We start from the raw sequence: 27,004 nt of genomic DNA on the forward strand, positions 1-27,004 counted from the left end.
TAGTTCAACAAAGGGAAAAGACTCATTTTATCAGCAAACAACTAAAGTATGCTCAAGTGAGGCTTTAACATTTGTGAAAAAGACACATTCAAGTGACACGTGTGTGATTAAAATGGTTTTAATAATTTACAACAGAGACAAAAATAAATTCATGAATTGGTAAAACAGGTGGTTGCCTGTTTTATTCATACAGTCATTGATGAGTGAATGATCCCTCTCCACTTCCCACTGGAAATGAACTGACCGACTGAGCGCAGTACACAGCATGTAATTTAAAATGTGTTCAGCGTCAAGGGTTTTGACTTGTGTTTGGCAAAAAGTGCAAAAGGCTCATCACACCGACGACAGCGTCAGCGGTGGCTTAGAAATCGGGCCCGTCCTTCTTCAGCTTGGAGTAGTCCATGTTCACTTTGAAAAGCTGGAGACGAGCACACACAAACACATGTACAGAGTCAGTGTGAGGGAGGCAAGGTGGACTTTGAGGCATGATAAGACAAGAGATATGGCCTGTCCTTCACAGAAATATGCTTTCATTTTAAATGTGACCAAAGAGCTGCAAAGAGAAATATGTAAAAAGTTATTTGTGCCAAAAGTAGTTAAAAGCTCGTACCTTGTACTGCTGGTTGGGCTGCAAGTTGTTCCAGGGCTCGGGGTTGTTCTTGCGATCCCATCTGAGGGAGAGAAAATGTGAAGAAATTGATCACAAACAGTGATTCTTCAACAGACGCTCACACAGTTTATGCTTCCTCAGGTTCGTCGGAGACTTACGAGACATCAGGGTTCTTCAGAGCCAGCCGACCCAGGTACATCGCGCTCATGGTGGCCCCTCCACCGATGAAGATGAAGAGGGGGATAAGCTGGTGGAGAGTCACAATGCAGGGTTCAATTTAGATATTCTTCATATTACTTCTAAACCTTTTTGGCTTTGACACCTTAAAGGATAAGTTCACCCAAAAGTTTAAATTCAGTCATTATCTTCTCACCCTCATGCTGATGGAGAGTCAGGTGAAGTGTTGTAGTCCACAAAACATTTCTGGAGCTTCACAACAAAACAGAGTTGCAGCATTCTCCTAAACAGCTGAAGTAGATGGGGACTAGTTTTAAAACATAAAATGGCTCCATACAGCTCGTCTGGCGTAACGCAAGTCTCCAGCGATCACAAATTGATTAGCTACATACTGTGACTACATACAGTACTACCCCCATCCACTCCAGTTATTTAGGACAATGCTGTGAAGCTCCAGAAATGGACTACCTCTACCTTCACCTGACTTTCCATCTGCATTGGGATCAATAGATAATGACTGTAGTTTCATTTTGGGGTGAACTTTTCCTTTAAAACGTCCCTGGGTCTTCCTACCATGTTCAGCCAGAGACTGATTGTTTTATTTGACTCATTTCCGAGGCAGAGTCTATCCGGTACTTCCCAAGAAAAAAGAGGATAAGAGCGTCATAGGCCTATCATATCATGTCCCTCTTGACCCCTGAGATTAGTCTCATGACACCTTGCCGGGGAGGGAACCAGTGTTTTAGCTGCTCAGCTACAATGTGAAGCGTCAGTCTAAGGCTTATATATATATATACATATACTATATAGTGTCCTGTACCATAACTGTGACAATAACGGACCGCTTCACCTATAGGGAAGGTACACAGTGTAGTACCCAGTGATCTATTAATATGGAGGCTGCCGTAAAGCAAACCGCCTCACCCCCTCGCCCTTGGATAAACACTCTCTCCATGCATTGCTCAGGCCTGAGTCATGCCAGTATAGAAACATACAGCTGATACTGTACGTGCAGCGGCGACCAGCAGGCATGGCTGTGTGGACATGAGTGTGCCCCCTGTAGAGGAACTATTTCTCTCCTTCCCATCACAGCCGATATCTCAAACCTTTAAACATGCCAATTAGCTCTATTATTTTATGTATCCATCCGCGTCGGAGCAGGTGGTGTCATTTTTTATTGAAGATGCCGAGAAAGAAAAGAGAAAGAATAACCCCGTGTTGAAGATTAGAGGGTGACAGAGCACAAATAAAAGCCTCTACATGAACATGGGTAATAATGACAGGAAGATTAAAGATAAATTAAAGACTAGGATCTATTTAATAGTGTAAAACTGCTTTTATCGTCCATTTCATCCGAAATATGCGGCTTATTACACATTTCTGTTATGAACATATCATAAAATAATCTCCCACACACTGTAACATCTCCCAAACATTACATTAATTATAATTATAATAAGCTTTATAATAACTGATCACGCGCCAGATAATTAGGGTGAGATTTGGGGGAGCGGGAGCGCGTCCTCCGCACGCAGCGCCTTCAATGTCATCAGGTCGTTCACACGTTAAGAGACAACATGACATGTTTCAGCATTCAGGACTTACAGCTGGATGGCTCTTGAGCTGTTTGGCGACTATCCCAAGCATGGACGACATGGTGGACAATCCTCCCGCTGACGGAGTCCGTTAAATGTGCCGGTGAAAGAAAAATGCGCGCTTCTGCGGAGCTTCTCGTGCTGTTTCCTCCAGGCCTGGACGTGCAGTGAAGTACACACCACCTACTCTGCTGCCAACCAATCACACGGCGCGACGACAACAGCTGTATATCCGCTGCATGGGCTGTACAGTATGTCATGTACTGTACAGCAGCTGTTCAAGCAGACTCCTCGTGTAGGCTGGAGCTATGTAGCACTATGTAGTTTTGGAGAGAACATTTAAACTCAGAATTTTAATATTTACAATAATACAAACTCAGAAATATTTATTTTCTCCATAACTGAATAAACAAGCTGTTCTCAGAGGAAAGTAAGGTCCCCAGAACACTGTTTGAAGCTAGAAAGGTGGCAGGGTCCGCCACATATAAACAAAGTAAAACAGTTTGAAGTTGACTTTGACTGATAGACGTTTGTTTCAGTGCCCTAATGTCATTTTGGTCAGTAACGATTTTAATTTAATATCCTGCCTCCATCACATACATACAGTATCTTTTCATTGATTTTCCTTGCTTTTGTCACATAACTGTAAAATGTGCCTACGACAAATATCCAAAGCGGCACTAATCTGACCTACAACAAGAGAAAATGACTCTTCTTTTAATATCTATAAACTGTTTGAATGGCATAATTCAAAGCGCTAAAAACAGATAAGAGTTGCAGTAAATAGTTAACTCTGTTCATGTAACAATGTTGGGAGGAAATTAAAATTATTTTCTTTATCATTCCGTCTACAGAATACCAGAAAATAGTGAAAAATGTCAGCGGTAGTTTCCCAGAGATAAAGTTGCATGTTGAAATGGCTGTTACTGTCCAGTGCAAAGAAAAAACACAAAGACAACAATGTAATCAATCATATATTTATGTGGACAGAACACAGAACCTGAGATAACAGCACGTCCACAGCATCCACACTGATTCAGAAAACATTGAAATTGAGGCTTTTTTTGGGAAAAGACAATGTTTCATTACATCAGTATTTCAGGATACTAAAACTAGGAGAAGTAGACTAGTTAAACGATGCACTAGTTAACTTTCCATCCACGTGCACACACATAAACAAAACTCCTGTCAGAGACAATAAACCCAGGACTAACGTATAAAACCCTCTCCTGGAAGTGCATAAAAATCCACCCGATACAGTATCTCGTGTAACAACTGCCTCAATCACACCGACAGAAGAAAACTAAAAAGGAACAGGGTTTTCTTTTTTTTTTTTTAGCTTATGTTGCAGGTAATTGATGTAGAAAAAAGATGTAGAAAATACACATTACTACTCTTAAAGTACAAAAGTGAATATAAAAATAAGAATCGCGACTCAAAAAGTTGCAGTTCAATTTGTGCAAACATGTCTACCAGAAATAAAACTCTAAATCTGAACATCAACTTGTCAGCTTGGCAGAAGAAAAACATTAACGATGACAAATCTACACCACTAAAACTGGTTAGGTAGTCAACTAGGCTGTGAGACCTCAAAACTAGAAACTAGACCATCAAGCACACATCTAAAGAGTCAAGGAATAACAGGTTTTTATCCATAACAAGTAACTTTTTTTTGCAAGACAAAAATAACATATGTACATATTTAAAGCAGGAATGCAAGAGCTGAAGCCTTTAGGTATCGATGCTACCCAAGTCCAACAAGTTCCCTTCAATCAAAATGTGATTTCATGAGTTTTTTCCTTTAATCAGGTAAATAAAAAGTACCCAACTGATTTGTCATGCTTCTTATACCAGTGACAGGTGCAGGGTCAGGTTAGGTAAAAGGTGAGTTGTAGATAAATATCTTTGAATACTTAAAAACAAACTTTTATGAGAAGGGTTTTTTTTTTTTCTTTCTTATGCGACCGAGACTTCTAACATTTTGGAAAGAGTTTAAAAACCAGTATTGATAAGTGTATGTCATGGCTTCTTTGGGGAAAAAATGTGCAGCGATTGAGGCAGACAGTCATCCGACGAACCCCGTCTCAGATAGAGTTAAAGAGTAGAATGAGTGAGAAGTCTCTCACACTCGTGCTTGGCCAAAAATAAATCTTTGGATTATGAAAGGACAAAAAAATGGCCATAATTTAGGAATGTCACAATGCCCGGAAACCCAAAAATCATGAAGTAGATCCATTGGATACGATACTCTTTTTATCAATATTATTATTTTTTTAACATAAGATTATTTTAATGGAATGGTCCTTCCGTAAAATAAAGCAACATCAACACATCTGTCCCAGACAACTGAAATATTTGCGTTACGCTCTCTGCGATCAGAAGGCGAGGCCCTCCCCTGAGCTCTCTCCCATCACAGCAGCGGTGGCAGGAGGGTCTGCAGGAGCGGAGGAGGATGTCGCCTGGCAGGAGCTCGTACCCTGGCTCGAGCAACTTCCTGTTGGAGAGATGGTGAGGCTGCGGAACAACAGGTCCATGGAGGGGAGCAGGGGCTTGAGGAGGCTGACGGGGCAGAAGGCGGAGCCCCCGTGGGGGGTGAAGTTGACCTTGTTGGGGTCTGGGCAGGAGGAGATGAGGGCTGGCTTCAGATGGTGTGGAGTGCTGCAGCAAGAGAGGAAAGGGGCTGTAAGAAACTACTGAAACTAGTACGACTCAGAGTGTACGAAATGCAATTTGGTTACAGCATGTCCACCATTTTTTAGCAACCGTCAGTGTATATATTAAAATATAAGAACACTTCTCCTTTACAAATAATCTTAAAGGGGACATATTATGCAAAACTGACTTTTTCCTTGCTTTAGTATGTATATTTGCGTATCCGGAGTGCCTCCCCACCCCCTAAGCATGAGTTTTGACAACTAAGTCAATATTTTGTACCTGGCAAAGTCAGATATTGAGTCTCTAAACGAGCCGTTTGGATTTCACCCGGATTGTGACGTAACAGTCCGGGTGATTTGCATACTCTTTGCGTATCTCCTCCCACATTACGCCAGCTACCTGAACGAGGATCCGCCATTTTTTCCCCTCGCTAACTTGTACGCGACAGCCTGACCGCTACCATGTACAACCCGAAAGCCAAGCACTGCTGCTCTGTCGTCGGATGCACGGATCCTCATGTTTCGCTACATCGCTCCTACCAAAGAGGATATCAGAGCGAAGAGGCTACTTTTTATTTATCAGGGTCCCAGCTTCAGTGAGCAGAAGCGTTATGGTCTGTGCCAGTCACTTCACCCCGGACTGTTTCAGCAGCCAGGGTCAGTACAACGCTGGACTGGCAACGAGATTGTCCCTTGAAAGATGGATCCATACCCGCTGTCAGTGATGGAACTGTAAGTATTTAAAAAACAGTGTAGTTTGTGTTACTTTGGCCGTTTAGCACATGAGCTAACGCTAACCGTGGGTGTAAATATGAGGCTGAGCCAACATTACATGTGAAGTTATCAACGTTGGGCTTACAGGCCGGAGGATTCACGATAATGTTAATGATACGAAACGTTTATTTGTCATATCAACACTCTTTTAAAACATGACGGTGAATTGAGACAATGAATTAGGATATTGAAATTTTATCGCTTCTAACCGGCCGGTGAACCACTGCTCGGCCGTGAACATGGGGAGGAGACGGGGTGAAATGTCTCAGTTGTTCGCGGACAGTGAGCTGCTGCTCGGCGGTGAACAAACAGAGGAGACGGGGTGACATCGTCTCAGTTGTGTGTGTCAGTTGTTCGCGGACGTTTAGCTGCTGTTCCGCGGTGAACATGCAGAGGAAACGGTATGAACTGGTCTGTTATTCACAGCTAGTGAGCTACGTTCATTCATTAGCATGTTGTGCTAAAGGACAGTGTGTAAGCAAACTTCTAGAAGCGTGTCTTGTCTGATGCACTGCTGACTGTGTGACAGCCCGAGGAGCTGCTGTAGTTTGGCAGATGTCATGGCTCTGGGAGACTGTCCTCTGACCGTTTTTCTGTGTGTTGGTATACATGTAATACGTGTGTAGCGTTAGCCGTAGCGTTAGCTGTAGGCTACAGCTAACGGTACAGCTAATGCTACAGCCTGTAGTGTTAGCTGCTGGCATGAGAGACCTGAGAGCACCAAAACATTATCTGCAGTAAAGCAATCACTACTTTGTTTTGGAGCCGGAGACAGGGGCTACCTGCTACATGTCTGCTGTGCTACTATCAGTTATATGCAGGCACGGACACTGAAAAGCTGCGCCGCGCTGTGTATTGCTCGTTGTTGTTGTTGTTTTTTTTTTTTCGTTTTTTTTTCTCTCAACTTTATTGAAAGTTGCTGTGTAGCGCTTGTTGCCATGGTCCCGCGATGCCGTCCTCACGTCTTCCGGTCGGCAGGAAGAAGTGGGCAGCGCACGCAGTAGCTCATTAACATAATGAAAAAAAAGTCAGAATCCGGCCGCTGAGAGCAGGGCTGTGAAACTGGTGTGTAAACAACCCTGCTGTGCTCAATCCTTCGGTTTTTTCGACCAAAGCATGTTACTATCAGTCCATTTAGACATCAAGGACCCATGTCAACAAGCAGAAATGAGCATAATATGTCTCCTTTAAAATGGTCACTCCTCATTACCCATGATCACTTGTGTGCCTGGCTTTACTCTACTTAAGACTCCAAGATATTACCAATTACAGATAGGAGGGGGAAAGGCAAAATTATGACCGTTATTGCAGTTAGTTGCAGCTTTCACAGAAGTATTGCACCCAGAGTTCACATGACAATATACAGGTTGAGTAAAAAAGAAGGAAGGGCTCAAGGACAGGCAGTACTTTATCACACAGTAGTGTGGTGGCAGTCAGGGTGGGGACAAGAATTAAGGAAGGGTACATCACTAAATTATTTATTCTCCTCGAGTTCTGTTAATAAGTAACTTTAAGATTAATATTTTTTACTTAACCTTGACCAAAACCCTTCTGTGACTCTCTGAAGGTTGTTTACAAAAGTTTGTTGAGTAATGTAAAAGAAAGAGGACGTACTTAAGGTCTGACCTTGACCGAACTAGTTCTAGCAGTGAAAAACGTGTCAGTGTTTCCCAAAACTGAAGAGGAAGTCTTCACATTTTTTGTTTTGTTCACTACCAAACGATATTCAGTTTACATGGACAATATTTCTTTATTTCGAAATATTATGATTGAAGAGTTTGGGTCAACCGTTTACATGGGATGGGATTATTAGGGTCTGGTGTTAACATGCAACAATGAATTTAATCAGAACAGCTGTGTGATAATCATGCATTCCTCTTCCTCGCCGCATATTTGATCTGTCTCGGCGCATTTTTATACTGTTTTGGCTTTTAGACTGATTATAATGGGAATATCAGGTTCCATGTAAAAGCAGAAATAGAGTCAAGGTCACTTTTTATCTTTAAAAAATGATCAAAATAGTTTGTTATTAATATAATAGTTGACAACTAATCAATTGGTTGTCATACTGTTGCAGCTCTACATAAAGCATAAATGGAAGGGTAAGTACTTTGTCATTGCATGAGGACAGAGTGAGACCACCACCAGAGGGCATTCACACACTGACTCACTTTGATTTTATACACTATATTCGTCCAATTAAACTGTCTTATGAACACTCACTTCACTCCAGAAAGCCCTTTATTATTAGATATTTCTCAGTGTAGAGGTATGAAAAACGCCTAAATAATACTGGGTAACATTTCTAGTTAAAGGGGAAGTTAACCGATTTTACACATCAAAGTCTGCTTGCAGGCCGTGGATAGTGCAACTACATATGTGGAAAAGAGATTTATGAAGCCTTTTGTGGCTCCAGAGATGCTGTGCGTGGTCCGATAAATGATCGGTTGGGTCTGAAGACTACAAGTTTAATAAAACTGTCCACTGTGAGTCAGACAATGTTACAGGAGTGCAGTGCTAAATGGGTGGAGTGCTCTTAACATCTCCTTAAAGCTGGTAACTACTGTAAGTGTTCAGAGCAAACATGAGAGGGAAGTTCTGTTCAGATGCATAACAAACGTACCCAGTTTCCTCCCAGACTCGGACCTTCTCGCAGCCCTCTGGAGGCTCTCTCTGGAAGCAGCAACTTTTGTTTGGTCCTGGGGAGGACGACATCAGCAGAGGCAGGGAGAGGTCCGCCTCATTCTGCGAGGAGAACGGAGACAGGAGAGACATCTCTGCACCATCTGTCAAACCTGAAAACAGGAGGGAAAAGATAAGTCATAAGTCAACATACTGCAAAGAGATTTTATACACAAAACCTCTGAACATTTACAGCGATATCTTAATATGCACACATTACTCACTGAGACAGTTACACTGAACTGTTCTCAATATATTAAATCATTTGTTTTTTATATCATCTCCTGCGGAAAGTAAATACATTTTAGAATATAGTGTATTGCATACTTTATTTAACCTAACTTTAATATTAGGATTCTGTTTTTATTTTGCTGTTGTGAAACACTTTGTCACTATGCTTTGAAAGCTGCTCAACAATTATAATGCATTATTATTGAAGCAGAATAAAATGAGCAAAACAGTACTTGATAAAGCATATACAGTTTTTGCAATAATAATATGGGGATCAATGTACAAACATAGATTTTCATTCTGGCATGTTAGGAAAATATATCCCAGAAAATGTGTGTCTTGTTGCGGCTAATTATGTGTCTGATTGGTGTAAAACAGGGATAAGGTGGTGCAATTCCTTGTAACTCTGTGTTTAAACATAACAGACATGAAGACAAGACACATTAAAACAAATACACCTGTACCTGCTAATATGCTACTACATGGCTTTAAGATCTAATCTCCTGTTTAGGTGTGAAAGCATCATGTTGGTTAGCGTGAGCTCAATCCCCTGTGAGAAATCTGAGAAGTGTGACTGTGGTTTTACGATTAAGGTTATGCATCAAGTGGCTGCAACAGGTGTTAATATCACACAGCAGTCCACTTGCCCTTTTGTTTTCTGGTAATCTCTATTACTAATCTTACACTTGGTTTATGTGCTGACATCTGACTTAAAACAGGAACTTCCAGGTGCATGATTTACAGTGGACTGTACAAACGCACTGCAGGGACACTTAGAAACTCACCTTGGTGCAGATCCAGAGGTGCATCTTCAGAGCTGGGTGGGGAAGTGGAGATGTAGGTGGGAGGGGAGCTGGGTGAGGAGGAGGAGGACAGGGGTGCGGTGATGGGGTCACTCTGAGATCCGCTGCTGCAGCTCTGTGGAGGGACGGGAGCCCGATGTCCGTCTGGAACCTCGAGAAGCTGACAAGACAGGAAACAACTGTCTTTAACCTGCGTCATTAACGTCAGCCACCTTCTTAATGAAGAAAACAACCCCCGAATCTCTTCATATGTGTATGCTGTGTGGAGGTGACAGTTACCCTGTGCTGAGGATGCGGTGGCTGGCAGATGAACACGCCTTCCAGCTCCTGGTTGAGGCCCTCCACACTGCAGCGCAGTCGAGGGACCAGCGTAGACAGGGGAGCGAGGGGGATGGGAATTGGCTGCGTCTGAAGACACGAAAACAAGTTAAAAAGGAATTTAGGCTTCGTTCCTCCTGAGAAGCAACTTCAAACAGATCAGACGGTTCTTGTATTTGCAGTTCTCTTGTCTGTTTTTCTTGTTTCCTCTTATTGTGAGGAGCGCTACAAAAATAAAGTCTGTTTTTAGTACTAAAACAAGACATGAAGCACACCTATGACGATCTAAATGAGTCAAGTATTAAATTTGAGTTGTTTTACTTTATCTTATTTTGAAAAACCGTTAAAAAAGGTAACTTCATTTACAATTAAACAAAAACAACAATGTTTTATGGCTTAAAATTAAAATGATAAACATGATAGGGAGTAAATAAAAAACTGAGTAAGTATAATCAATTATAAAATATAAAAAAATAAATACAAGAGTAATAAACACATACAATTACAGTAAAGTTAAAAGCATTTATACTCAAATCAATGTCTGGAATGAGGCCCTACTGGCAGCAGAGAGTCCAGGTTTAAGGTCTTCTGCAGATTATTTCTCGTCTAAAGTGAACTTGAAGAAAATTACATTTTCCCAATTCAGTTCTGTTTAGCAGTGAGTGGAGCAACAAACTATTCAGTCAGCAAGTTACCAAGATTATGTGAGTTCAGAGTTAAAATATTGAAGCAGCACATGATTGAGAAATCACTCAAGTTCACCAGGTTCCTCTATGATTATCTACAATTGAAATGTGTGCAGGTCCTGACTGAAACATTTTCAGGTAGAAATCAGGTCACACCCGCTCGACATTTCGACACACTTGAGTCTGAAACCACCTCAGCCCAGTGGAGTGTGGCACCACGCAACAAGACGGTGCAGACCAGCTGTAGTGGAAAGCAGAACTACGTATTTCGCTCTGAAAAGCAGAAGCAACGTGATGTAGTGGTCTTCCTGTTGCTTCGGCGTTTTATTTCATTCACTTCCTGCAAGGAGCTGAACCATTCAGTTCACTTTGATGAATATAATCACTGATATCTGGACTTATGAAAAATATATTATACATCTGTTGTCTTTGTTGACTTCACTGTGTGAGTGTGTTCACACATGCATGTATGAAGTAAGCAGTGTGCGTATGTTTGGTGATGATGCTAAGGTACCTGAGTAGTTCCTAGGCTGCAGCTCCCCTGAGGATAGCCACGCTGGCGCTCTTTCTCATGTCCCCCTGAGACTGCAGGTTTGCTGCGCTGTTGCTGCAGCTGTTGTTTTAGCTTAGCGATCTGCAATGAACAGAGGTTACTGTCAGTCAATCAGCCTGCACACACACAGAGGAAGTCCTTAAAACTTAGACATGTCACACACTTTACAACAAGATCATGTTAGAGACATTTTTAGTGGTAATAATTTGATTGTTTTGATGGATCAGATCATAGATGTGATGAGTAGTGAGGCTCTTGAGAGAAAGGGGAAGTTTCTGTACAGATGAGATCATTTGGTCTCCTGTTGCTCAATGCTGTCGAAATAATTGAGTCAGGCCTTTTTTCAAGAGCTTGCCTTCTTTGATACAAACATACAAAAAAAGAAAACATCCAGTTTGGCAAGCCTGGTTTTTACAAACACACATGTTGAGCAAAACATGCAGAGATTCACCTCTTGCAGATTCTCAGCGCTGCCCCAAGAGGCTGATCGTTTGTGGCTGCTGCTGCTGCTGCTACTGCCTCTCCTGCTTTGGGACTTATCTGACCACGAGTCTGGTGTCTGGGGAGGAAGAAAGCAACCGTGAGAACTAATACTCTTCAAATAGGAACATGTGTGCATAATAAACACATATTCAAGTTTTAGCCCGAGGCCGCCTTGTGATGGTGTTAAAATCTACGAGTGGAAACTCGTGTTTAAGTCGCGCATTACATCAGGACTTCACACATATTTGCCAGAAGTTGCACACTTAGCACAGCTTGTCATGCTCAAAGGTTGATCTGCAACCACATCACACCATCCACACCCACTAGTCTCTCTTCTCACTTAGAAGAGCGAAAGAGCAGGAGAAACTGAAAAACAAAAAGAAGGGGGGAGGATGTGGGCAACCAGAGAGCCGTGGCGAGGGCCTGCACACACAGAGCAGAGAGGATGGGTGCAGCTGAAACGGCCTCATCAGCTGACTTCGGGGACTGTTCTCATGGCTGCGGTTCTCACTCGGTAATAGCTATGCAAGCACCGGACAGTCCCTCCCTCTGTCTCCAAGCAACTTCTTTATCTTCAAAAACTGTGAACTTATCTCCAAACATGAGCCGACCCCATCTGCCCCACAAACAAACACACCACTACATTGGCACATTAATGATTTAAAAACATTAAAACTTAATATGGTGCATGTGTGGTAAAGTAAAGCATTCCATTCATTTCTGTCTGACAAAACAGCTCTGATTCAAAATGGCCAGCATTATTATGTTAGGACTGAGGGAACGTTCTTCATCCGGAGCTGACCTGGGTGGACTTGTCCTTGCGACACAGGCTGCTCTGGCCCTCCAGTTCTTTGGGCCAGTGTCCCTGCAGGTACGGCCCGACGATGGCGTCTAGAGACACTGTCCGCCTCATGCCAGAGCTCAGCTGGTGCGGTTTGGCCTTTCCGGCTGTCGGACGCAGACAACTTTTTTATTGAACATGCAGCAACAGATTAAATTATACTGGCATTTATGATGTAAGCATCAGCTGGTGGCAGAATTTTGAATCGGTTACAGCTTTGAGTTCTTATATGAGACTTAATCACTATTTTAACCTACATAATACTAATGTTATAAACAATAATGCTGTTATAAAGTGCTCAAGTTGCTTTGGTCTCCATTAACAACATCTAGAACTAAAAGGATTGACAGAGAATTCACGTCCAACAACTTATTAGTTTTAGTCCTTTCTTTGAAGAAAAAATAAATTGCTTGCTCTCGCCATTCAAATGTGAAGACTTCCTGTTTTTGTCAGATTTGATGTAAACTGAATATCTTTGGGTTGAAAGCTAACAGTTTAAGACGTCACCTTGGGCTCCGAGAATTTCTAAACGGCATTTTTCATGATTTTATGATATTAGATTACTAGACAAAGTATTTGCCAGATTAACTGATGAGAAAAATAAGAAAAATAAGCATTCGTGACAGCTATAAATACATTTGTGTAACAGTAGCTGCTATGTAATATATGTTTTAAGCTGCACGATTATTCAAAATATTATCAAAATCGGGGCTGGGATTAATGTGGGACAAAACAGCATTATAAAGAAGTGCTGTAGTGTTTCAGAGATGCCCAGAACAACCAATATGGATCTCCAGATGTAAGAAAATATGTTCGTTTGGTTTTATGATGCAAAAATAATCATTTCCACTAACTGTGAATCATATCGTAATCATAATCTGTCAAAAAAAATCTAAATATGACTATTTTTTACTATATTGTCCAGGCGTACTATACTTAAACATAATATTTTTCTATTAATTATATTAAATTTTTCATTTTTATTATTTATTATTACATTCCAGTGATAGTATGACAACCAAATGTACATCAAAAACTATTTAACACATCCCTTTCACAATGATTATAGATAGAGAAGCAGCAGTGACTTCCTTTAAATGCCTGGATGGTGCTACGGATGTTTCCTAAACACTGGGGCTTTAATGGGTAATCTATAATGGATAATCTATACATTTGAAACTAATAAATTAGCTTTAAAGGGGACATTTAAAGATGTATATGACTGGTTTGAAGCCATGTAAGGCTGTATTTTAAAATTCACATTACCCATTCTTTATATTGTCTAACATCTCAAGTCTACACACATGTATTCATATATATGATCCATGTATCTGACAGGTGTTGAGCTCATACCTGACTTTCCATCCCTCCGTAGAGGTCGAGGCTTGCTGGCCAGCTGATAGGGAATAGTAGCCTTGAGGGGCTGTGGACCCAAAGTGGCTCCCCGGATCTGCCCCACTCCACCTCGGCCAGACATCTTTCCAGCAACAAATCTAGGACCAGTCACCTTCCTAAACTAGCTGAAGGCAGTTACTGGATGTGGTGCCTGCTGGAGATCCGGGGGCGCTGTGTGGAGAAACACTGGTGGTGGCTGGCTGAGCTACCAGCTGCAACCCTTCCTCCACTACTGCTGCTGCTGCTGATGATGATGATGACTACTCAAAAAACCGTTACAAAATTCAGTCTTGAGTCATTCAGAAAGCCATTTCCAAGAAAATACAACTACCAGAGACACTTAGCTCGACGGATGAGTCGTTATTAGCAGCCTGAGGTGAAGTTTTCGCCGATGATCATACTTTTTTCTCTCTCTCTCTCTCTCTCTCTCTCTCTCTGGCTTGTGTGTGCGAGTTAGCAGCCTAGCAAGCAAAAGTTTCTTTGTGAGGATGTTGAGATATTTCACCAGGTTGTCGAACAAGGAAGCGGCTCCAGTTTCAAAAAGTCACTTTAACGTCAACTCCTACGTCGTCTGAGAAAACATTAAGGTGTATTTCATTGTCGTTGTTCGGGCTGGAGCTCGTTTTGTTGGCCCCGGAGAGTTGCGAGGTGGTCACAGTACTTTTCCCCTCGGTCTTCTCGTTACAACGCAAAACTCCAAACAGTTGGACCACCACGCTGGTGTGGGTTTAATTATATGGGGAGGCAGGCCCGGCTCGCGAGCTCACTTTTGATTGGTCGGTTGAGCCACTGACTTCAATCCTATTGGACGATCCGCTATCAATCCGTCAAACCCCGGACAACGACTGTTGCTGTCCCCGCCCCCAATTCATATCTCACGTTAACTGATTTTACGCCATTAAAATACAACATTTTTGCTTTTAAAGTCTTAAAATTGACGGTTATAACTATTTTTTTTAAAACTCAGTTAAAGGTTGAAGCTTTTGGAGCTCACCGTTTCATGTTTAGACTTGTTGCACATGTATTTAAAGGGCCATACCTGCTCATTTTGACATTTTTGCTGACCATTTTGAAATGTATGCTGCACAATTTGAGATTCTTAGATGTATTCTCCACACCTTCACTGGTTTATATTAATTTAAGTACAGCAAGAAAATTGCTGTGCAGGCTCCTGAAGCTTGATTAATTGGTGTAATCCATCCAAGTAAGCATAAAGTCCACATTCAATTTGTCTTAGTGTAACATTCTCGTTGTTTGGTGATGCAATATATAAGAACAGATTGATTTGAAAAAGTCAACACTGCATTACCTCATACCATAATGTGATTTGACAAATATTAATGAGGACTTGATGTTTCGCTGTGATGGATCACACGAAGCACAAAGCCATTTTTAGGAGTCGGCTAAATATTAGATTTTATATATTTATTTATTTAACGTTTATTTGTATAGGGGTAAGTATGTAGTATAGACTGATGCCACACACACCACAGCATTTATAGCCAATGCTAATTTACAACGCCTGTCTATAGATGGGCCTATAAATAAAATATAAAACTCAATAACGCATATAAAACAGTACAAATACAAACACGTGTTTTCATACCGTGCAAAATGAATAGAAATCATTGGATACCTAATAGTAGGAAAAATATGATCTAATTTGTACAACGCTGTAGCAAATACGGAAAATGTAGAAAATCCTCTAAATTATAATGTTAATTACAATAATATTCATTCATTCATTTGTATGCTGATTATTTCATCACACTATCAGCCCAGCTGGGTGTGTGCACACCATCTGGGTGGACTGTGAAGTGGTTTTGGGTGGTGTGTGTGCATGTGTGAGACAGTGTGCATTGTGGGAGATAAATGTCTTGACTGTGTAAAAGGGAGTGCCAGTGGTTGAACAAGAGTACAGCGTAGAGATAACATGGCACGCACTTTTAGGGGCAGTGTCCCACTCACCCGAACCAAACTGACCCTAAATGTGCTCTAACTTACAGGAGACGTCGGCACATGCTTAGATAACACGCTCGTGTGTCTGGCACACCAGAATGGGAGTGAATGTGCTTTATCACAGGGGGGTGAAGTGCTGAACCATGTGTCCAGCAGCCTGCTCATCTATCTACCGCAACTCCACCCCAACAATTGATGTCACCGTCACAAAACAGCCAAAGACAAAGCCAGATAACTCAACCCAACTTTTCACAACCCTGCGGCATCCATTCATTTTACAGCCAAGCAGATAATTGGACAGTATGTCGATCTGGAATGTGTCTCCTGCATAATGCATTTCAAACGTTTACCAAAGGACCTTCAGCAGCTGTTTGTTTAAGCTCTGTGTATTTGTCTGTGTTAATGAATGAATGATCCTCACCTATGACCTCACGTAAGCCATTTCAAGAGAAGAGAGACGATGTCACGCTTTACAAAGTTAGGCTACAAAGGGGATAAATGAAAACGAAAAGTGACCCGGCACGGGGTGGAAGAGCGCATGTTGGGTTTCTTGGACCTACAGTGAATGAAATGGCAGTGATGTCAGCTACTTATTTCATTCATTCTTTTGTGCCAGATCAGGTTTGTAATAAACCGACACAGTTAGCAGTGTCTGAGCGGCCAAATTTAAATTAAAATGACTTGCAGAAGTAGGATATAGTTGAATGTAAATGTGGGGGCAAATAATGAGCCTACAGCCACGCTAACAGCTCTATGAAGCTGTACTTGTAGGCACGCCAGTGCTTTGAGCTAAATGCTAACAACATCACGATAATATCCTCACAGCAACTACACTAACATGCAGATGTTTAGCAGGTATGCAACATTTACCATGTTTTGCACCTTAGTTTAGTTTTAGCAAGCTAACATGTGCTAGTTAACACTAAGAGTACAGCTGAGGCCAATTTAAATGTTACTTATGCTGGTGTTTGAACATAAATCACTAAACTACTGATCAAGTTATTAAGATACATCATCTGGGAACCATACAAAGATACGAAGAGTTTTGCCAACTGATCTTGTAGGTGTTGTAGGTGATATTTGACTGGATTAGAGAAAGTTTGACCTGCTAGCAGTGCTGTATGAAAATCAGGGAATCACCAAATACATAAGGATTTACCCTCTGGTGACCATGGATGTCCCATGCAATACATTTAATGGCGATTCATCTATATAGCTGTTGAGGTATTTCAGTCTTGACTGAAGTGGTGGATGACATACAGCACACTGCTAGCTTAGCTAAACAAGCCTGAGAGTCTACAGTCATGCTAATAGCTCTGCAAGGCTCAACCTACAGTCGACGCAGTACTTTGAGCTAAATGCTAACATCATCCTGCTAACATCCTCACAGCAACAATGCTAAAATGCAGATGTTTAGCAGGTTTAATGTTGACTGTGTTTTCCACTTTACTGTATTAGCATGCTAACAATTGCTAGTTAAAATTGAGCAAAGTAAAGCATGCTGTCTCCTAGCATAGCTAAACAAGCATCTACAGTCATGCTAGCATCTGTGTGAGGCTTTCCTTAAACACAGAGCTACTTTGAACTTAATGCTTACATGCTCACAGTGACAATGCTAACATTGATGTTTAGCAGGTAATGTTCACAATGTTCACCAGCTAAGTTTAGCATGTTAGCACGATAACATTTGCTCATTAGCAGTAAACACTGCAGCTTCGGACAAACCAAAGCATTGGACGAGAACATGAAAATGCCATCTCTAGAGCAAAAGAAAAAAAAATTGCATATCAGCATTTAATGTTTCAAAAAAAGGCAGTTTTATTGCAATTTTAAAGATCACAACATATCCCAACAACACTGCGTGAGATTGCAATTTACATGACGGTAAATGATAGAAGTAAGTAGGTCATGAAATTAATTTTAATATAAAAAGAACAGATCATAGGAAAACAAATCAGGGGCAGAAAAAAATCAGACGACGCACATACACACTCTGCACATTCACTATTTCTCTTCTGCTCAAACTACTCTATCAAGCCAGGTTTGTAGAAAAAGACAATGAAAACATTCATTCTGCATAGTCACAATGCATTTTGCATTTGTATGCATTATATATAGATATCATGTCAGTTCTTTTTTGTGTGTTTACATTGTAATGGCTCTGCAAACCTTGTTAGCCTGACAGGTCTTGTATGTCACAACCTAAAATCTGTATCTAACCTACTGTATGATTGAATAAGGCCTAAACTGTCATTCATCCATCCTAAGGTCATGAAGTTGCATCTGTTAATTTTTAAATAATCTTCATCATAAAACAGTCTGGCCACTTTAACACAGCACATCATAAGCCTCTTTTTTTGTATCTCTCTTATAATAGTGTAATATAATATGGCAGAAATGTGTTTCTGTTCCCTAAAAGGTTATAACAGCTCATCCATCCTGCACTGCCAGTATTATGCAAGAGGCAGAATAAGATACACTGACAGACTGATAAGACACAGACAAATGGACAAGTACACACAGAACAATCCTACAGTGAGTCTTGTTGAATGTAACCGGTACAGATACATGACTGTAAGTGCACAGAATCAAGCATCGTGACGTCAGAGAGGTCAAACTCGAACCAGTTGTTTTGCATTTCGGGAGGCTTAATCACGTCAAGACGATAAAAGACAGTGAAACTGACAGAGGTCATCTGGCAGTACAGCAGCTATTCCTGCATCTTTGTTGGACAAGTCCCAGACACGGAGGCTACTCTTTCTCTGAAAAGGTGTAAGTTGAGAGAGTGCTGGGCTCAGAGCGTAAGGTAAAGGGAGTCACGTAAGAGAGCATTCGTCTGCCTACCACAAGTAGTCTTTTTGTATTCATGTTGAATTGTCTCAGTGTCTGTTAAGTGGTCGGCAGTGTTTCTTTGGCGCCCCCTAGCTGGGAGAGAGGGCAGGACTGTTCTCTGTGCTGATATTAACCAGGCACTCACTGGACTTGAGGCTGGCCAGAGACTTGCAGCTCGGGAGGGAGGCCAAAGACCCACACAGGCCCATCATGGAGGGGGTGTAGTCCTTGTCTGGAGCAGTGGGACAGATATACAAAGAAAGGCTCAATTCAAGTAAAGATGTGTTTTAATGACTTATCATCTTATGAGAGCAGTGTGTTAAAATGTCACCTGTGCACCAGGCTCCTCCATTCTGTTTGCCGTCCGTCCTCTGGGAGCCCGAGTCCAGGCTGATATCCACCGACAGCAGCTCTGTGCTGGGGAAGCTCCTCCTACAGGTTCACACAAGTTTAGGGTTAACAACACAGCAGAGTGCCTCCAGACAGCCGGAAAATATGTCTTTTCTTTTATATCTGTTGTAGCTGGACAAAAAACGATAAATTGATTGTATTATAATTATATTAAAGTTAATGGTTAAATCAAAAGTTGCAAATAAACTGTATATTTCTGGAAATCTATGAGCAATTATTTTGATAATCAGTTGATTGTTTCAGACTTTTTTCAAGCAAAAATGTCAAACATTTGTTGGTTTCCGTTATGTGGTTATGTCAGGATTCAATGCTTTTCTTTGTCATATAATAGGATAAATTAAATATCTTGGGGTTTTGGACAGTTAATCACAATAAGAAGACACCTCCTTGGAAATTATAATGGGCATTTTTTACTTTCAAAGACAAAATGATTAATCGAAACTAATCAACAGTTGCAGCTGTAGTTGCTTTCTTTAAGTACCTGTTTCTAATCAACTATTTATATTGATACATTTAAACATGCACTGTAAAGAGAAGCAGTAACGTGTTTCACGCCACACCCTCGTCGATATCATCATCTATGATAACGGATTGTGGCCGATATAACAGAGTGTGTGCATGTGCATGTTCCTCTTTTCAATTATTGCCGTGAAGAGACAAAAATCAACGACAGCAGGAAACAGTTCACAGTCGGACGCTCGGTCGAACCTGCGGAACAGCTTCACGTCAACCTGGTTGTTGTATGGCTGGAGCGCCGGCCACTGGTTGACCAGAGGGATTGAAAGATTTTTGGCCAGGTGGCTGGAGTCACATGGAATCAAGCTCGTCCTGTCAGAACATAAGGGTGCAATACATTACAAACTGAAACAATGGAAATGCTTACAACATTTAGTGTCCGTTTACATCACCCACAGTTGCTCCTGAAGCTCCAGGACGACGGCCTCCAGCTCCTTCTTCTCCTGCAGGCTGTAGCTCTGTAGCTCCCCCAGTCGGGCCTTTAGCTTCTTGTTCTCTGTTTCTGTGTTCTTCAGCTGGGACTCACGCAGGCGCACCAGCTCCTCCAGGTAACCCTGACAACGCACATCCACACTGACTGAGAGGAAACATCCACCCTCGGACAATCATATTAGACAGGATCCATCTGTGATGCTCAGTGTGCTGCAGAAAATACTTTGTGGGGATGTAGTGAAGGGTGTGCCCACTTTTCCTTAACGCTGTGCATTCAAAGTTAAATAACAACTAGCACTTTCTGAAAGCACCAGTTAACATAAATTAGTTCCTACTGTTTCCATTCTTCATGCTAAGCTAAGCTAACCAGCTGCTGGCTGGAGTTATTTATCTCTATGAGATATGAGTGGTATCAAAGTTCTCATTTGACTCTTTGCAAGAAAGCAAATTAGCCTTTTTTTTTTGCAAAATGGTGAATTATCTCTTGAAGAATCCCTGTCATGTGTATGTTAAAACAAACAAAGATGGCCACGCACCTTCTGAGCGTTGACGATCTTGAACCTCTGCTCCATCTTGCGACACTTTGTGCTCCAGCTCTCCTCGTCAGTGACCAGGGGGATGTAGGGGTGTTCAGGGACGCTGTCATCACTTGTGCTGCTGTCAACACTCTGCCGATCGTCATCGTCACTCAGGTAATCATAGCTACAAGAGAAGCAGCCAAATTATTTATTTTTAAGGGCCCAATACATGAGACTAAACCTTTAATGGGTCTTCAAAATGTTTTGTCACTTCATGTATTTGAGGAGATTAAAGATATTCTGTACAGATCAATGAGCATACCTTTGTGTGAATTTCAAGTACGGTGTGTAGTCAATCACGGCAGACGATTTCCCATCCAACCCCTCCCCTTTCAGACAGAAACTGTCGAGGAGGAACCACGTGACACAAACTATAAATGCTCATCTATAGTGTTCAGTTTGATGCCTGAAATCAGACTGTTTAAATGTCCTCCTCACCTAAAGTCTATGGCTCCAAGACCTATAAGCATCCCTGTCAGGACTGTGGCTTCTTCTCTTAAGACGATGGCTCCTTCTGCATAGAACCTCCTAAAGCACAGGCACAAACAGAACCAGATGGGAACACGGTTCTAGTCGGGATACAATGATGCTGTGCTGCGTAGTCAGGTGTGTGGGGCCTCTAACCTGGTCGTTCTGCTGTCCCTCAGAGCAGTGGCGATGTACTCAGACAGCCTCTTCTCCATCAGAGCGACTCTGATCCAGGCTCGCCCCTGAAAGAGTCGTCAGAGGTTAAGAAATCACATTAATGTACAGATTGATGCATGTACAGCTGTTTAATAACATAACTAAGGATACACCCAAAATTATGGGTTGATACAATTAGATCCCACAAATGTATGAAACAACCTTTAATATAACCTTTTCTCAGATGAAAGGGAGTCTCGTATACAACTACAACCTTACATGGCCTTACAAACTGATGAGCCAGTAGCTCATGAATGTGGCAGGCCAAAATGTATGTTACGCAACAGACAATTATCGGCCACTGGCTTCAGTGTATATCATCTGGGCCAATATCAGTCAACAACGTGAATGTCAGCCAACTCCGATGGTTGGCTGATTAACTGCTGCATCCTTAAACATATTTTTTGGATGCTGCAGTTTAGTTTGCTCAGAGAGCTTCGGACTTATTGTTGTTGGAAAAGCTTTGTTGCAAAGTGCAGTAAGCTTTAAAGGGCTCTGAGTAAGAGAACGCTTTTTAATGAGACAGTTGTTTCTCTAGTTGGTTGATTTTGTGCTTTTTCTCTGCTGCAGACATTACAAAATGATTATTGCTGTTACCTTGGCTCGTGAGGTGCTGATGTTTTCCATGCTCTCGATGCTGCTGATGCAGCTGTTGGGGACTTTGGCGCAGGCCAGACGGACGTAGTCCCAGTAACTCCTCTGACCATCAAACCAGCTGCCAGAGCCTTAAAAAAAAAAGACAACGCAACATGAATATTGATGCCTTTTTCTTTGTTGATTTGTAGGTTCCTGTAGGTTCATTACCTTTGAAACGGTGGCTGAGGATGTGTTCGAGGATGGCTGCGAAATTGATGAACTCCTCAGATGAGTCATCTATGGGCTCGGCTGTGTATTTCTCCAACAGCGTCTTTACAGAAAACCTGTGTGCAGAGAAGAGAGAGAGAGATGTTTTAAACCGAGAGTTTGGCTGCCAGTAATAACATCGTCATGGGAATAGATTAGTCAGGAAACGGCTAAACGGATTTGCGCTTCCTTTGTTTCAGTTTACTGTAGGAGGCACATGTCATAGCTCAAACTATAATTAAACTTTCTGGAATCTCTACTCGATAAAAATACACAAGTCCACAAAGTAACACAGTGTTCTGCCAAAATAAAGAAATCAGTGAAACAAAGTCAACAACAACAAAAACCTGTAAAATGGATCAAATCAAAAACCAACCAAGGTTGTTGAAATACACTCTATGTTCATCCCTGCTCCTTTGTCGAGTCACACACACAACCACACTGCTCTATCCATTTCCAGCGGACTCTCATTTCAACACTCAAGTCTAATGTCGCCCATTTACTGTGAGGAGGACGTTCATGCAGAGCTTTCAGGATGCTCCCGACAACTCAATTTACTGGACAGCTTGATTGTATGACTCCAGTCTGACGTAATATATATTCACCACTGTAAGGACGCCTGCTTGTGATGCCTCTGCTGTAACGTACAAAGCAGGCTACAATCTGAGTACATGAATTAATTTCAGCATTCAACCAACTTCTGTACCACAGATTAACAGTTTAAAGCAAAGCTACAGTCAGAGGAAAATATGAGGGACGAGGCCGTAACAAAGGTCAATTAATGAAGCCTAACTTGAAGCACAAAATCACAGCATACAGTTTGATTTTGCTCATATTCATATGGACTTTAATGTAAATCTTAGCTAAATGTACAACTTGGTAGGGTAATTGTGGTTTAATGGAGGCTGAAGTGAACTAGTCTATACTTCAAGGGGAGCGTACCTATAGGGGAGCGTACCGTAACCCTAACAGTGGGGAACATAGGACCCTTTTTCAAAAAAAAGGTCCTATGTTCCCTGGTCACATACACAGCGGGGAACATAGGACCCGGGGAACATAGGGATGATCCCTCTGTGTTGCTGTTTTCAGGCACAGCATTACCTTGAGCTAATATCTGCATGCTAACATGCTCTCAGTGACAATGCTAACATGCTTTGGCAGGTATAATATTTAGTTTTCACTATTTTAGTCAGTGTGTTAGCATGCTAGCATTTGCTAATGAGCACTAAACATATAGTGGCTAATGGGAATGTCATTATTTTAGCAGGCTTTCATAAACAGTAGGCCAATGCGAGTCCGCTCTGTGCGGTCGTACTTTAGCACACTAAATGCTAACATCAGCATGCTGTCAGGGCTAATATGCTAATTTTCAGCAAGTGTACTGTCTTCTATGTTTACCATATTAGCTTAGCTTAGCAGGCTTACATTTGCTGATTAGCACGAAACATTCAGTAACATTACAGCTGTAAAATTTAAGAATTGGACAAATTAAAATGTTGACCTGGCACTAGATGAACACCAAAGTGATTATCAGCATTTAATTGTGGTTTAGACATTTTCACCATAAGTGTGAACCTCATGGTGTAACGTGTAGCGTCATCCTCTGGGCTCCTGATTCATTGTGGTTGTTGTTGAAACATTACAATCGAGATCAAAACAACAGACCAACATTGCCATATAGATAGCTATCAAGGCTAAATATTTAAAAGTAACTAATGGATTCTAGTGTCACAATGTGCCTGAATAATTAAGGGTGACTGGCGTGACCTCCTGTCATAAGATATTCACTCTACAGACTCCACGAACCCCCCCTGCTGTGTTATGTTTATTTTAGGCAACATTAGCCTTCTCCTGAAATGACCACTCCTAAATATTTTCCTGGGGACTAAATAATTCAGCACTTCTATTTGCTGCAAGAACACCTGCCAAATGTTGTTTGTCCAGTGACACAGAGATATGCTGTGGGGTGTAAGGGGCCGTATGGAGCAAATAAATCCTGGTAGACATGGCCTCAGCATTAGATGGAGAGGAATGATCTCTGATGGATATCGGTCGTGCTTTGCTGACTCACAGTTTGATTTTTAGTGGTCAAATATAGACGTTTTTTAGCACTTTATATTTAGTTTGCATGGTGTGTGTGTGTCTGTGTGTGTGTGTGTGTGTGTGTGTGTGTGTGTGTGTGTGTGTGTGTGTCTAAGACATATGGCCTCTGAGGCAAGTGATTTCACTCCCCATTGTTCCAAAGCGCACAATGTCTCATTCATCTGCTCTGACTGTGGCCAGATACTGGACAATAATTGGCTGACTATCCTCAAAACGAGCACAATCCCCTGTGTTTTCACTGTATTACAGACAGCAGGGACGTGACATGACCCAGATAGGCCCGTCAGTGGCTCAGCAGAGGTGCAGTGTTGTTCACCTGACTGTGTGTGTAGGTGTCTAGCATACAGTATGACAACAACATAATGTATGATTCTTATTTAATGATTTTAGACTTTATTTTTAACATCAGTGACTTGAATCTTGGCAGAACGAGCAGCATATGCAGAGATACAGCAGACATGACGCCAGCGTTATCACTTTTGCTCTTCTTTTCAATGAATGTAGCATTATGGCAAGATTTCTTGAAGGTGCCTCGTGTATATCTGCTTACATTGATAATCTTTGTAATAAAATACATTATTTAATCTGAAATAGATTCTGCTTATATTTTATTGCCAAGTTCAGTGTCACTAAATCCTAAATCTTATTTAATACTTCACCAAAGTGCAGTTTTTTATTGAACATCGATGTCTCTTTCAAAACTAGCCACACGCTAAGACAGTAGCAAGATCTTTGAGACGTTCACAATTTATGTTCATTTCAACCTACAATAACTGATTCTTTGGAAACCTACAATCAAAACAACATGTATCACCTTTTAAGATGATAAACTTGCAAACAGATCCAACAGATTTGAAATATTATGAAAACAAATGTAAGTGAGATACAGCAAACATCAACACATCAACATGCTGATGGGTGTCGTAGCTGTGATCCTGCAGCGGAAACCAACACTGATGAGAGCTGTGTGAATGAGCCAAAAGAGTAAAGTAAGTAAGTTGCGGGTCAGAGAAACCAAAACAATGAGCTAAAAGACACAACAATCAGAGATATGCTTGCTTTTTAACCACGAGTTCGCACGGACAAAGCTTTTCTGCCATTGTTTTCCCTGCTGCTGCTGAAGTGCTTACTGACCCCTGACCCTGTCACGTCCCTATACACGCCCTACACTACCCCTACCGTTAATGTGCGTATTGCATCCTGTGGCTGCGTAGCGTTAAATTCAATACATATCGTTAAAAGCAAGAGTATCTCTGGCCTCAAATGCTCCGTAGATCTGAGATAGAGTCAGGTCAGGTGATATCTCTGTGGGTTCATCACTAGGGCAACCCCTTTCACAATAAAAGACCAATCGTTGTGATAAAAAAAATACTGATTACAGCAGCTTTCGAGTGTTAACATTTTAAAACAGCCAGACAACATGTCAGAGGTTTAATCTTGCATGTGCGGTACGTTTACGTCTGTATGTGTTGAAGCTCTGGCACAGGGCATCTAAGTGCAAACACACCCCACAAGGTCCAATCAGGTCTTGATGTGCAGACCTTACACCGCCTCCTTTGCCCTGAGTCCCTGGGGTGCCAGCTAGTCCTTGCCCCAGGAAGGTTGTCGTCATAGCAACCACGCCATCAGCAGGGAGCAAATAAAATGCCACTGACAAAAGATGACACTGCTGAACTCACACAGAGAGGCCGGTGTGTGTGTGGACTGTCTGCCTTTATTCTTTGAAGACAAAATGTTTGTAATGAAAGGTCGTTTGCAGGCTTCAGGGACCGCACAGGCCCACTGTCAGCTCAGGGTTCATGCTATTATGAGGATGACGTAAGCACGCATGTCAAAAATATGACTTACATGCATCTACTCTGTCTGGTTAGAATAAAAACACCAGCACTGATTTGTTGTCAGGAAACAGACACGTATACACACAGTACATGCAACATCCACACAGCAAAATCATCAACACACACAGTTTGATAATAAACTGACCTGCAGACGGTGATGAGGTTTTTTCGCTCCACCGCCACGTTCCGACCCGACGCTTTCTTCGAGACGTCTCCCATGGCCATCGCTGCCTGCACACAGCCGGACTCCATCCAGGAGGAGGCAGCCCTGAAATCAAAAGGAGGACCCCTCCCTGTCGGCCAGCGGCCCTCCTCACTCACTGGCCACAGAGAGGATGCTGCCTGGCCGCATCAGAGCCGCTGACAAGCCCGCAGCGGTGGTTCGTGTCCTGTGATGGAGGACGAGCAGCTGGAAACATCAGTGTGCAGCGTGATGATCTGTTTTTAGTGTCACACTTACACACGGTGGAGAGGACTGGATTACATCTGTGCTCTCTCTCTCTCTCTCTCTCTCTCTCCCTCTCCCTCTGTCCCTGCCCACTTCATGACCTCATCATGACGCCACTGGCTCAGCTGTCGTCATCATGCAGCCTGAACATGACGAATCAACCCCAGAGTGGCATCAGTGACATCCACACTTTCAAAGCAAGTGCCCTGCTCTACGACATGGCTGGTAACATTGTTGTGCATGTTACTTAATGTAAAGTAAATATATTTCTGGCTCAGTTAATAGCCTTTATGATATAGTGGCATACATTTAACAGTTCCTTAACATAAACAGGCTTCTTTATTCTATATTTATCCTTTATTTATCTTATATATGCAGTATTTGGATAGATGATGATAGTGTGGTGCCGTCTAGTCATTTGTTAATTTAAAAAATGACAATATACTGTGTTATTTACCCTGAGGATGATGGGGACATGTCCCCAATACTAATAATGTGTCTTGCACCAAGAAGTGTTAACAAACAAATCAGATTAAAATGATTTTGATGCGCTTTTAG

At 41.8% G+C, this 27,004-nt stretch overlaps 3 protein-coding genes across 3 annotated transcripts; all 3 read right to left on the reverse strand.

The window, feature by feature from the left end:
• Positions 1-102: 102 nt before the first annotated feature.
• On the reverse strand, positions 103-2,564 carry ndufa4b (NDUFA4 mitochondrial complex associated b). The gene is made up of 4 exons (XM_084341416.1): positions 2,393-2,564; positions 769-857; positions 611-671; positions 103-418 (listed from the first exon to the last, which is right to left on the reverse strand). The coding sequence occupies exons 1-4, from the start codon at positions 2,441-2,443 to the stop codon at positions 362-364; spliced, it is 258 nt and encodes an 85-aa protein (XP_084197542.1). The 5' UTR covers positions 2,444-2,564; the 3' UTR covers positions 103-361.
• Positions 2,565-3,345: 781 nt separating this feature from the next.
• LOC311250509 (protein FAM117A-like) lies at positions 3,346-14,512 on the reverse strand. Its single transcript, XM_084342242.1, has 8 exons — positions 13,761-14,512; positions 12,369-12,514; positions 11,535-11,642; positions 11,045-11,164; positions 9,806-9,934; positions 9,509-9,686; positions 8,434-8,605; positions 3,346-5,040 (listed from the first exon to the last, which is right to left on the reverse strand). The coding sequence occupies exons 1-8, from the start codon at positions 13,882-13,884 to the stop codon at positions 4,758-4,760; spliced, it is 1,260 nt and encodes a 419-aa protein (XP_084198368.1). The 5' UTR covers positions 13,885-14,512; the 3' UTR covers positions 3,346-4,757.
• A 3,042-nt stretch (positions 14,513-17,554) lies between these two features.
• On the reverse strand, positions 17,555-26,528 carry rundc3ab (RUN domain containing 3Ab). Its single transcript, XM_084342103.1, has 11 exons — positions 26,144-26,528; positions 22,019-22,134; positions 21,812-21,939; positions 21,155-21,240; positions 20,969-21,058; positions 20,793-20,873; positions 20,489-20,654; positions 19,917-20,074; positions 19,713-19,832; positions 18,925-19,025; positions 17,555-18,825 (listed from the first exon to the last, which is right to left on the reverse strand). Exons 1-11 carry the CDS (start codon positions 26,248-26,250, stop codon positions 18,683-18,685), a joined length of 1,296 nt encoding a protein of 431 aa, XP_084198229.1. The 5' UTR covers positions 26,251-26,528; the 3' UTR covers positions 17,555-18,682.
• Positions 26,529-27,004: the final 476 nt, after the last annotated feature.

This window comes from Pagrus pagrus, assembly GCF_965226575.1.
Source record: "Pagrus pagrus genome assembly, chromosome: 21".
In the NCBI taxonomy this organism is placed as follows: Eukaryota; Metazoa; Chordata; class Actinopteri; order Spariformes; family Sparidae; genus Pagrus; species Pagrus pagrus.

Excerpts from the sequence above, each read along its gene's own strand:
- ndufa4b (XM_084341416.1), bottom strand. The coding sequence starts at position 2,443 with ATGTCGTCCATGCTTGGGATAGTCGCCAAACAGCTCAAGAGCCATCCA. Across the intron at positions 858-2,392 it reads AGCTCAAGAGCCATCCAGCT|CTTATCCCCCTCTTCATCTT; the intron begins GTAAGTCCTGAA and ends ACTCTCCACCAG. Across the intron at positions 419-610 it reads AGCCCAACCAGCAGTACAAG|CTTTTCAAAGTGAACATGGA; the intron begins GTACGAGCTTTT and ends GCTCGTCTCCAG.
- LOC311250509 (XM_084342242.1), bottom strand. The coding sequence starts at position 13,884 with ATGTCTGGCCGAGGTGGAGTGGGGCAGATCCGGGGAGCCACTTTGGGT. Across the intron at positions 12,515-13,760 it reads ACGGAGGGATGGAAAGTCAG|CCGGAAAGGCCAAACCGCAC; the intron begins GTATGAGCTCAA and ends TGCGTCCGACAG. Across the intron at positions 9,935-11,044 it reads GCAGCCTAGGAACTACTCAG|ACGCAGCCAATTCCCATCCC; the intron begins GTACCTTAGCAT and ends TCGTGTCTTCAG.
- rundc3ab (XM_084342103.1), bottom strand. The coding sequence starts at position 26,250 with ATGGAGTCCGGCTGTGTGCAGGCAGCGATGGCCATGGGAGACGTCTCG. Across the intron at positions 22,135-26,143 it reads AACCTCATCACCGTCTGCAG|GTTTTCTGTAAAGACGCTGT; the intron begins GTCAGTTTATTA and ends CTCTGCACACAG. Across the intron at positions 18,826-18,924 it reads TGGAGGAGCCTGGTGCACAG|ACAAGGACTACACCCCCTCC; the intron begins GTGACATTTTAA and ends CCACTGCTCCAG.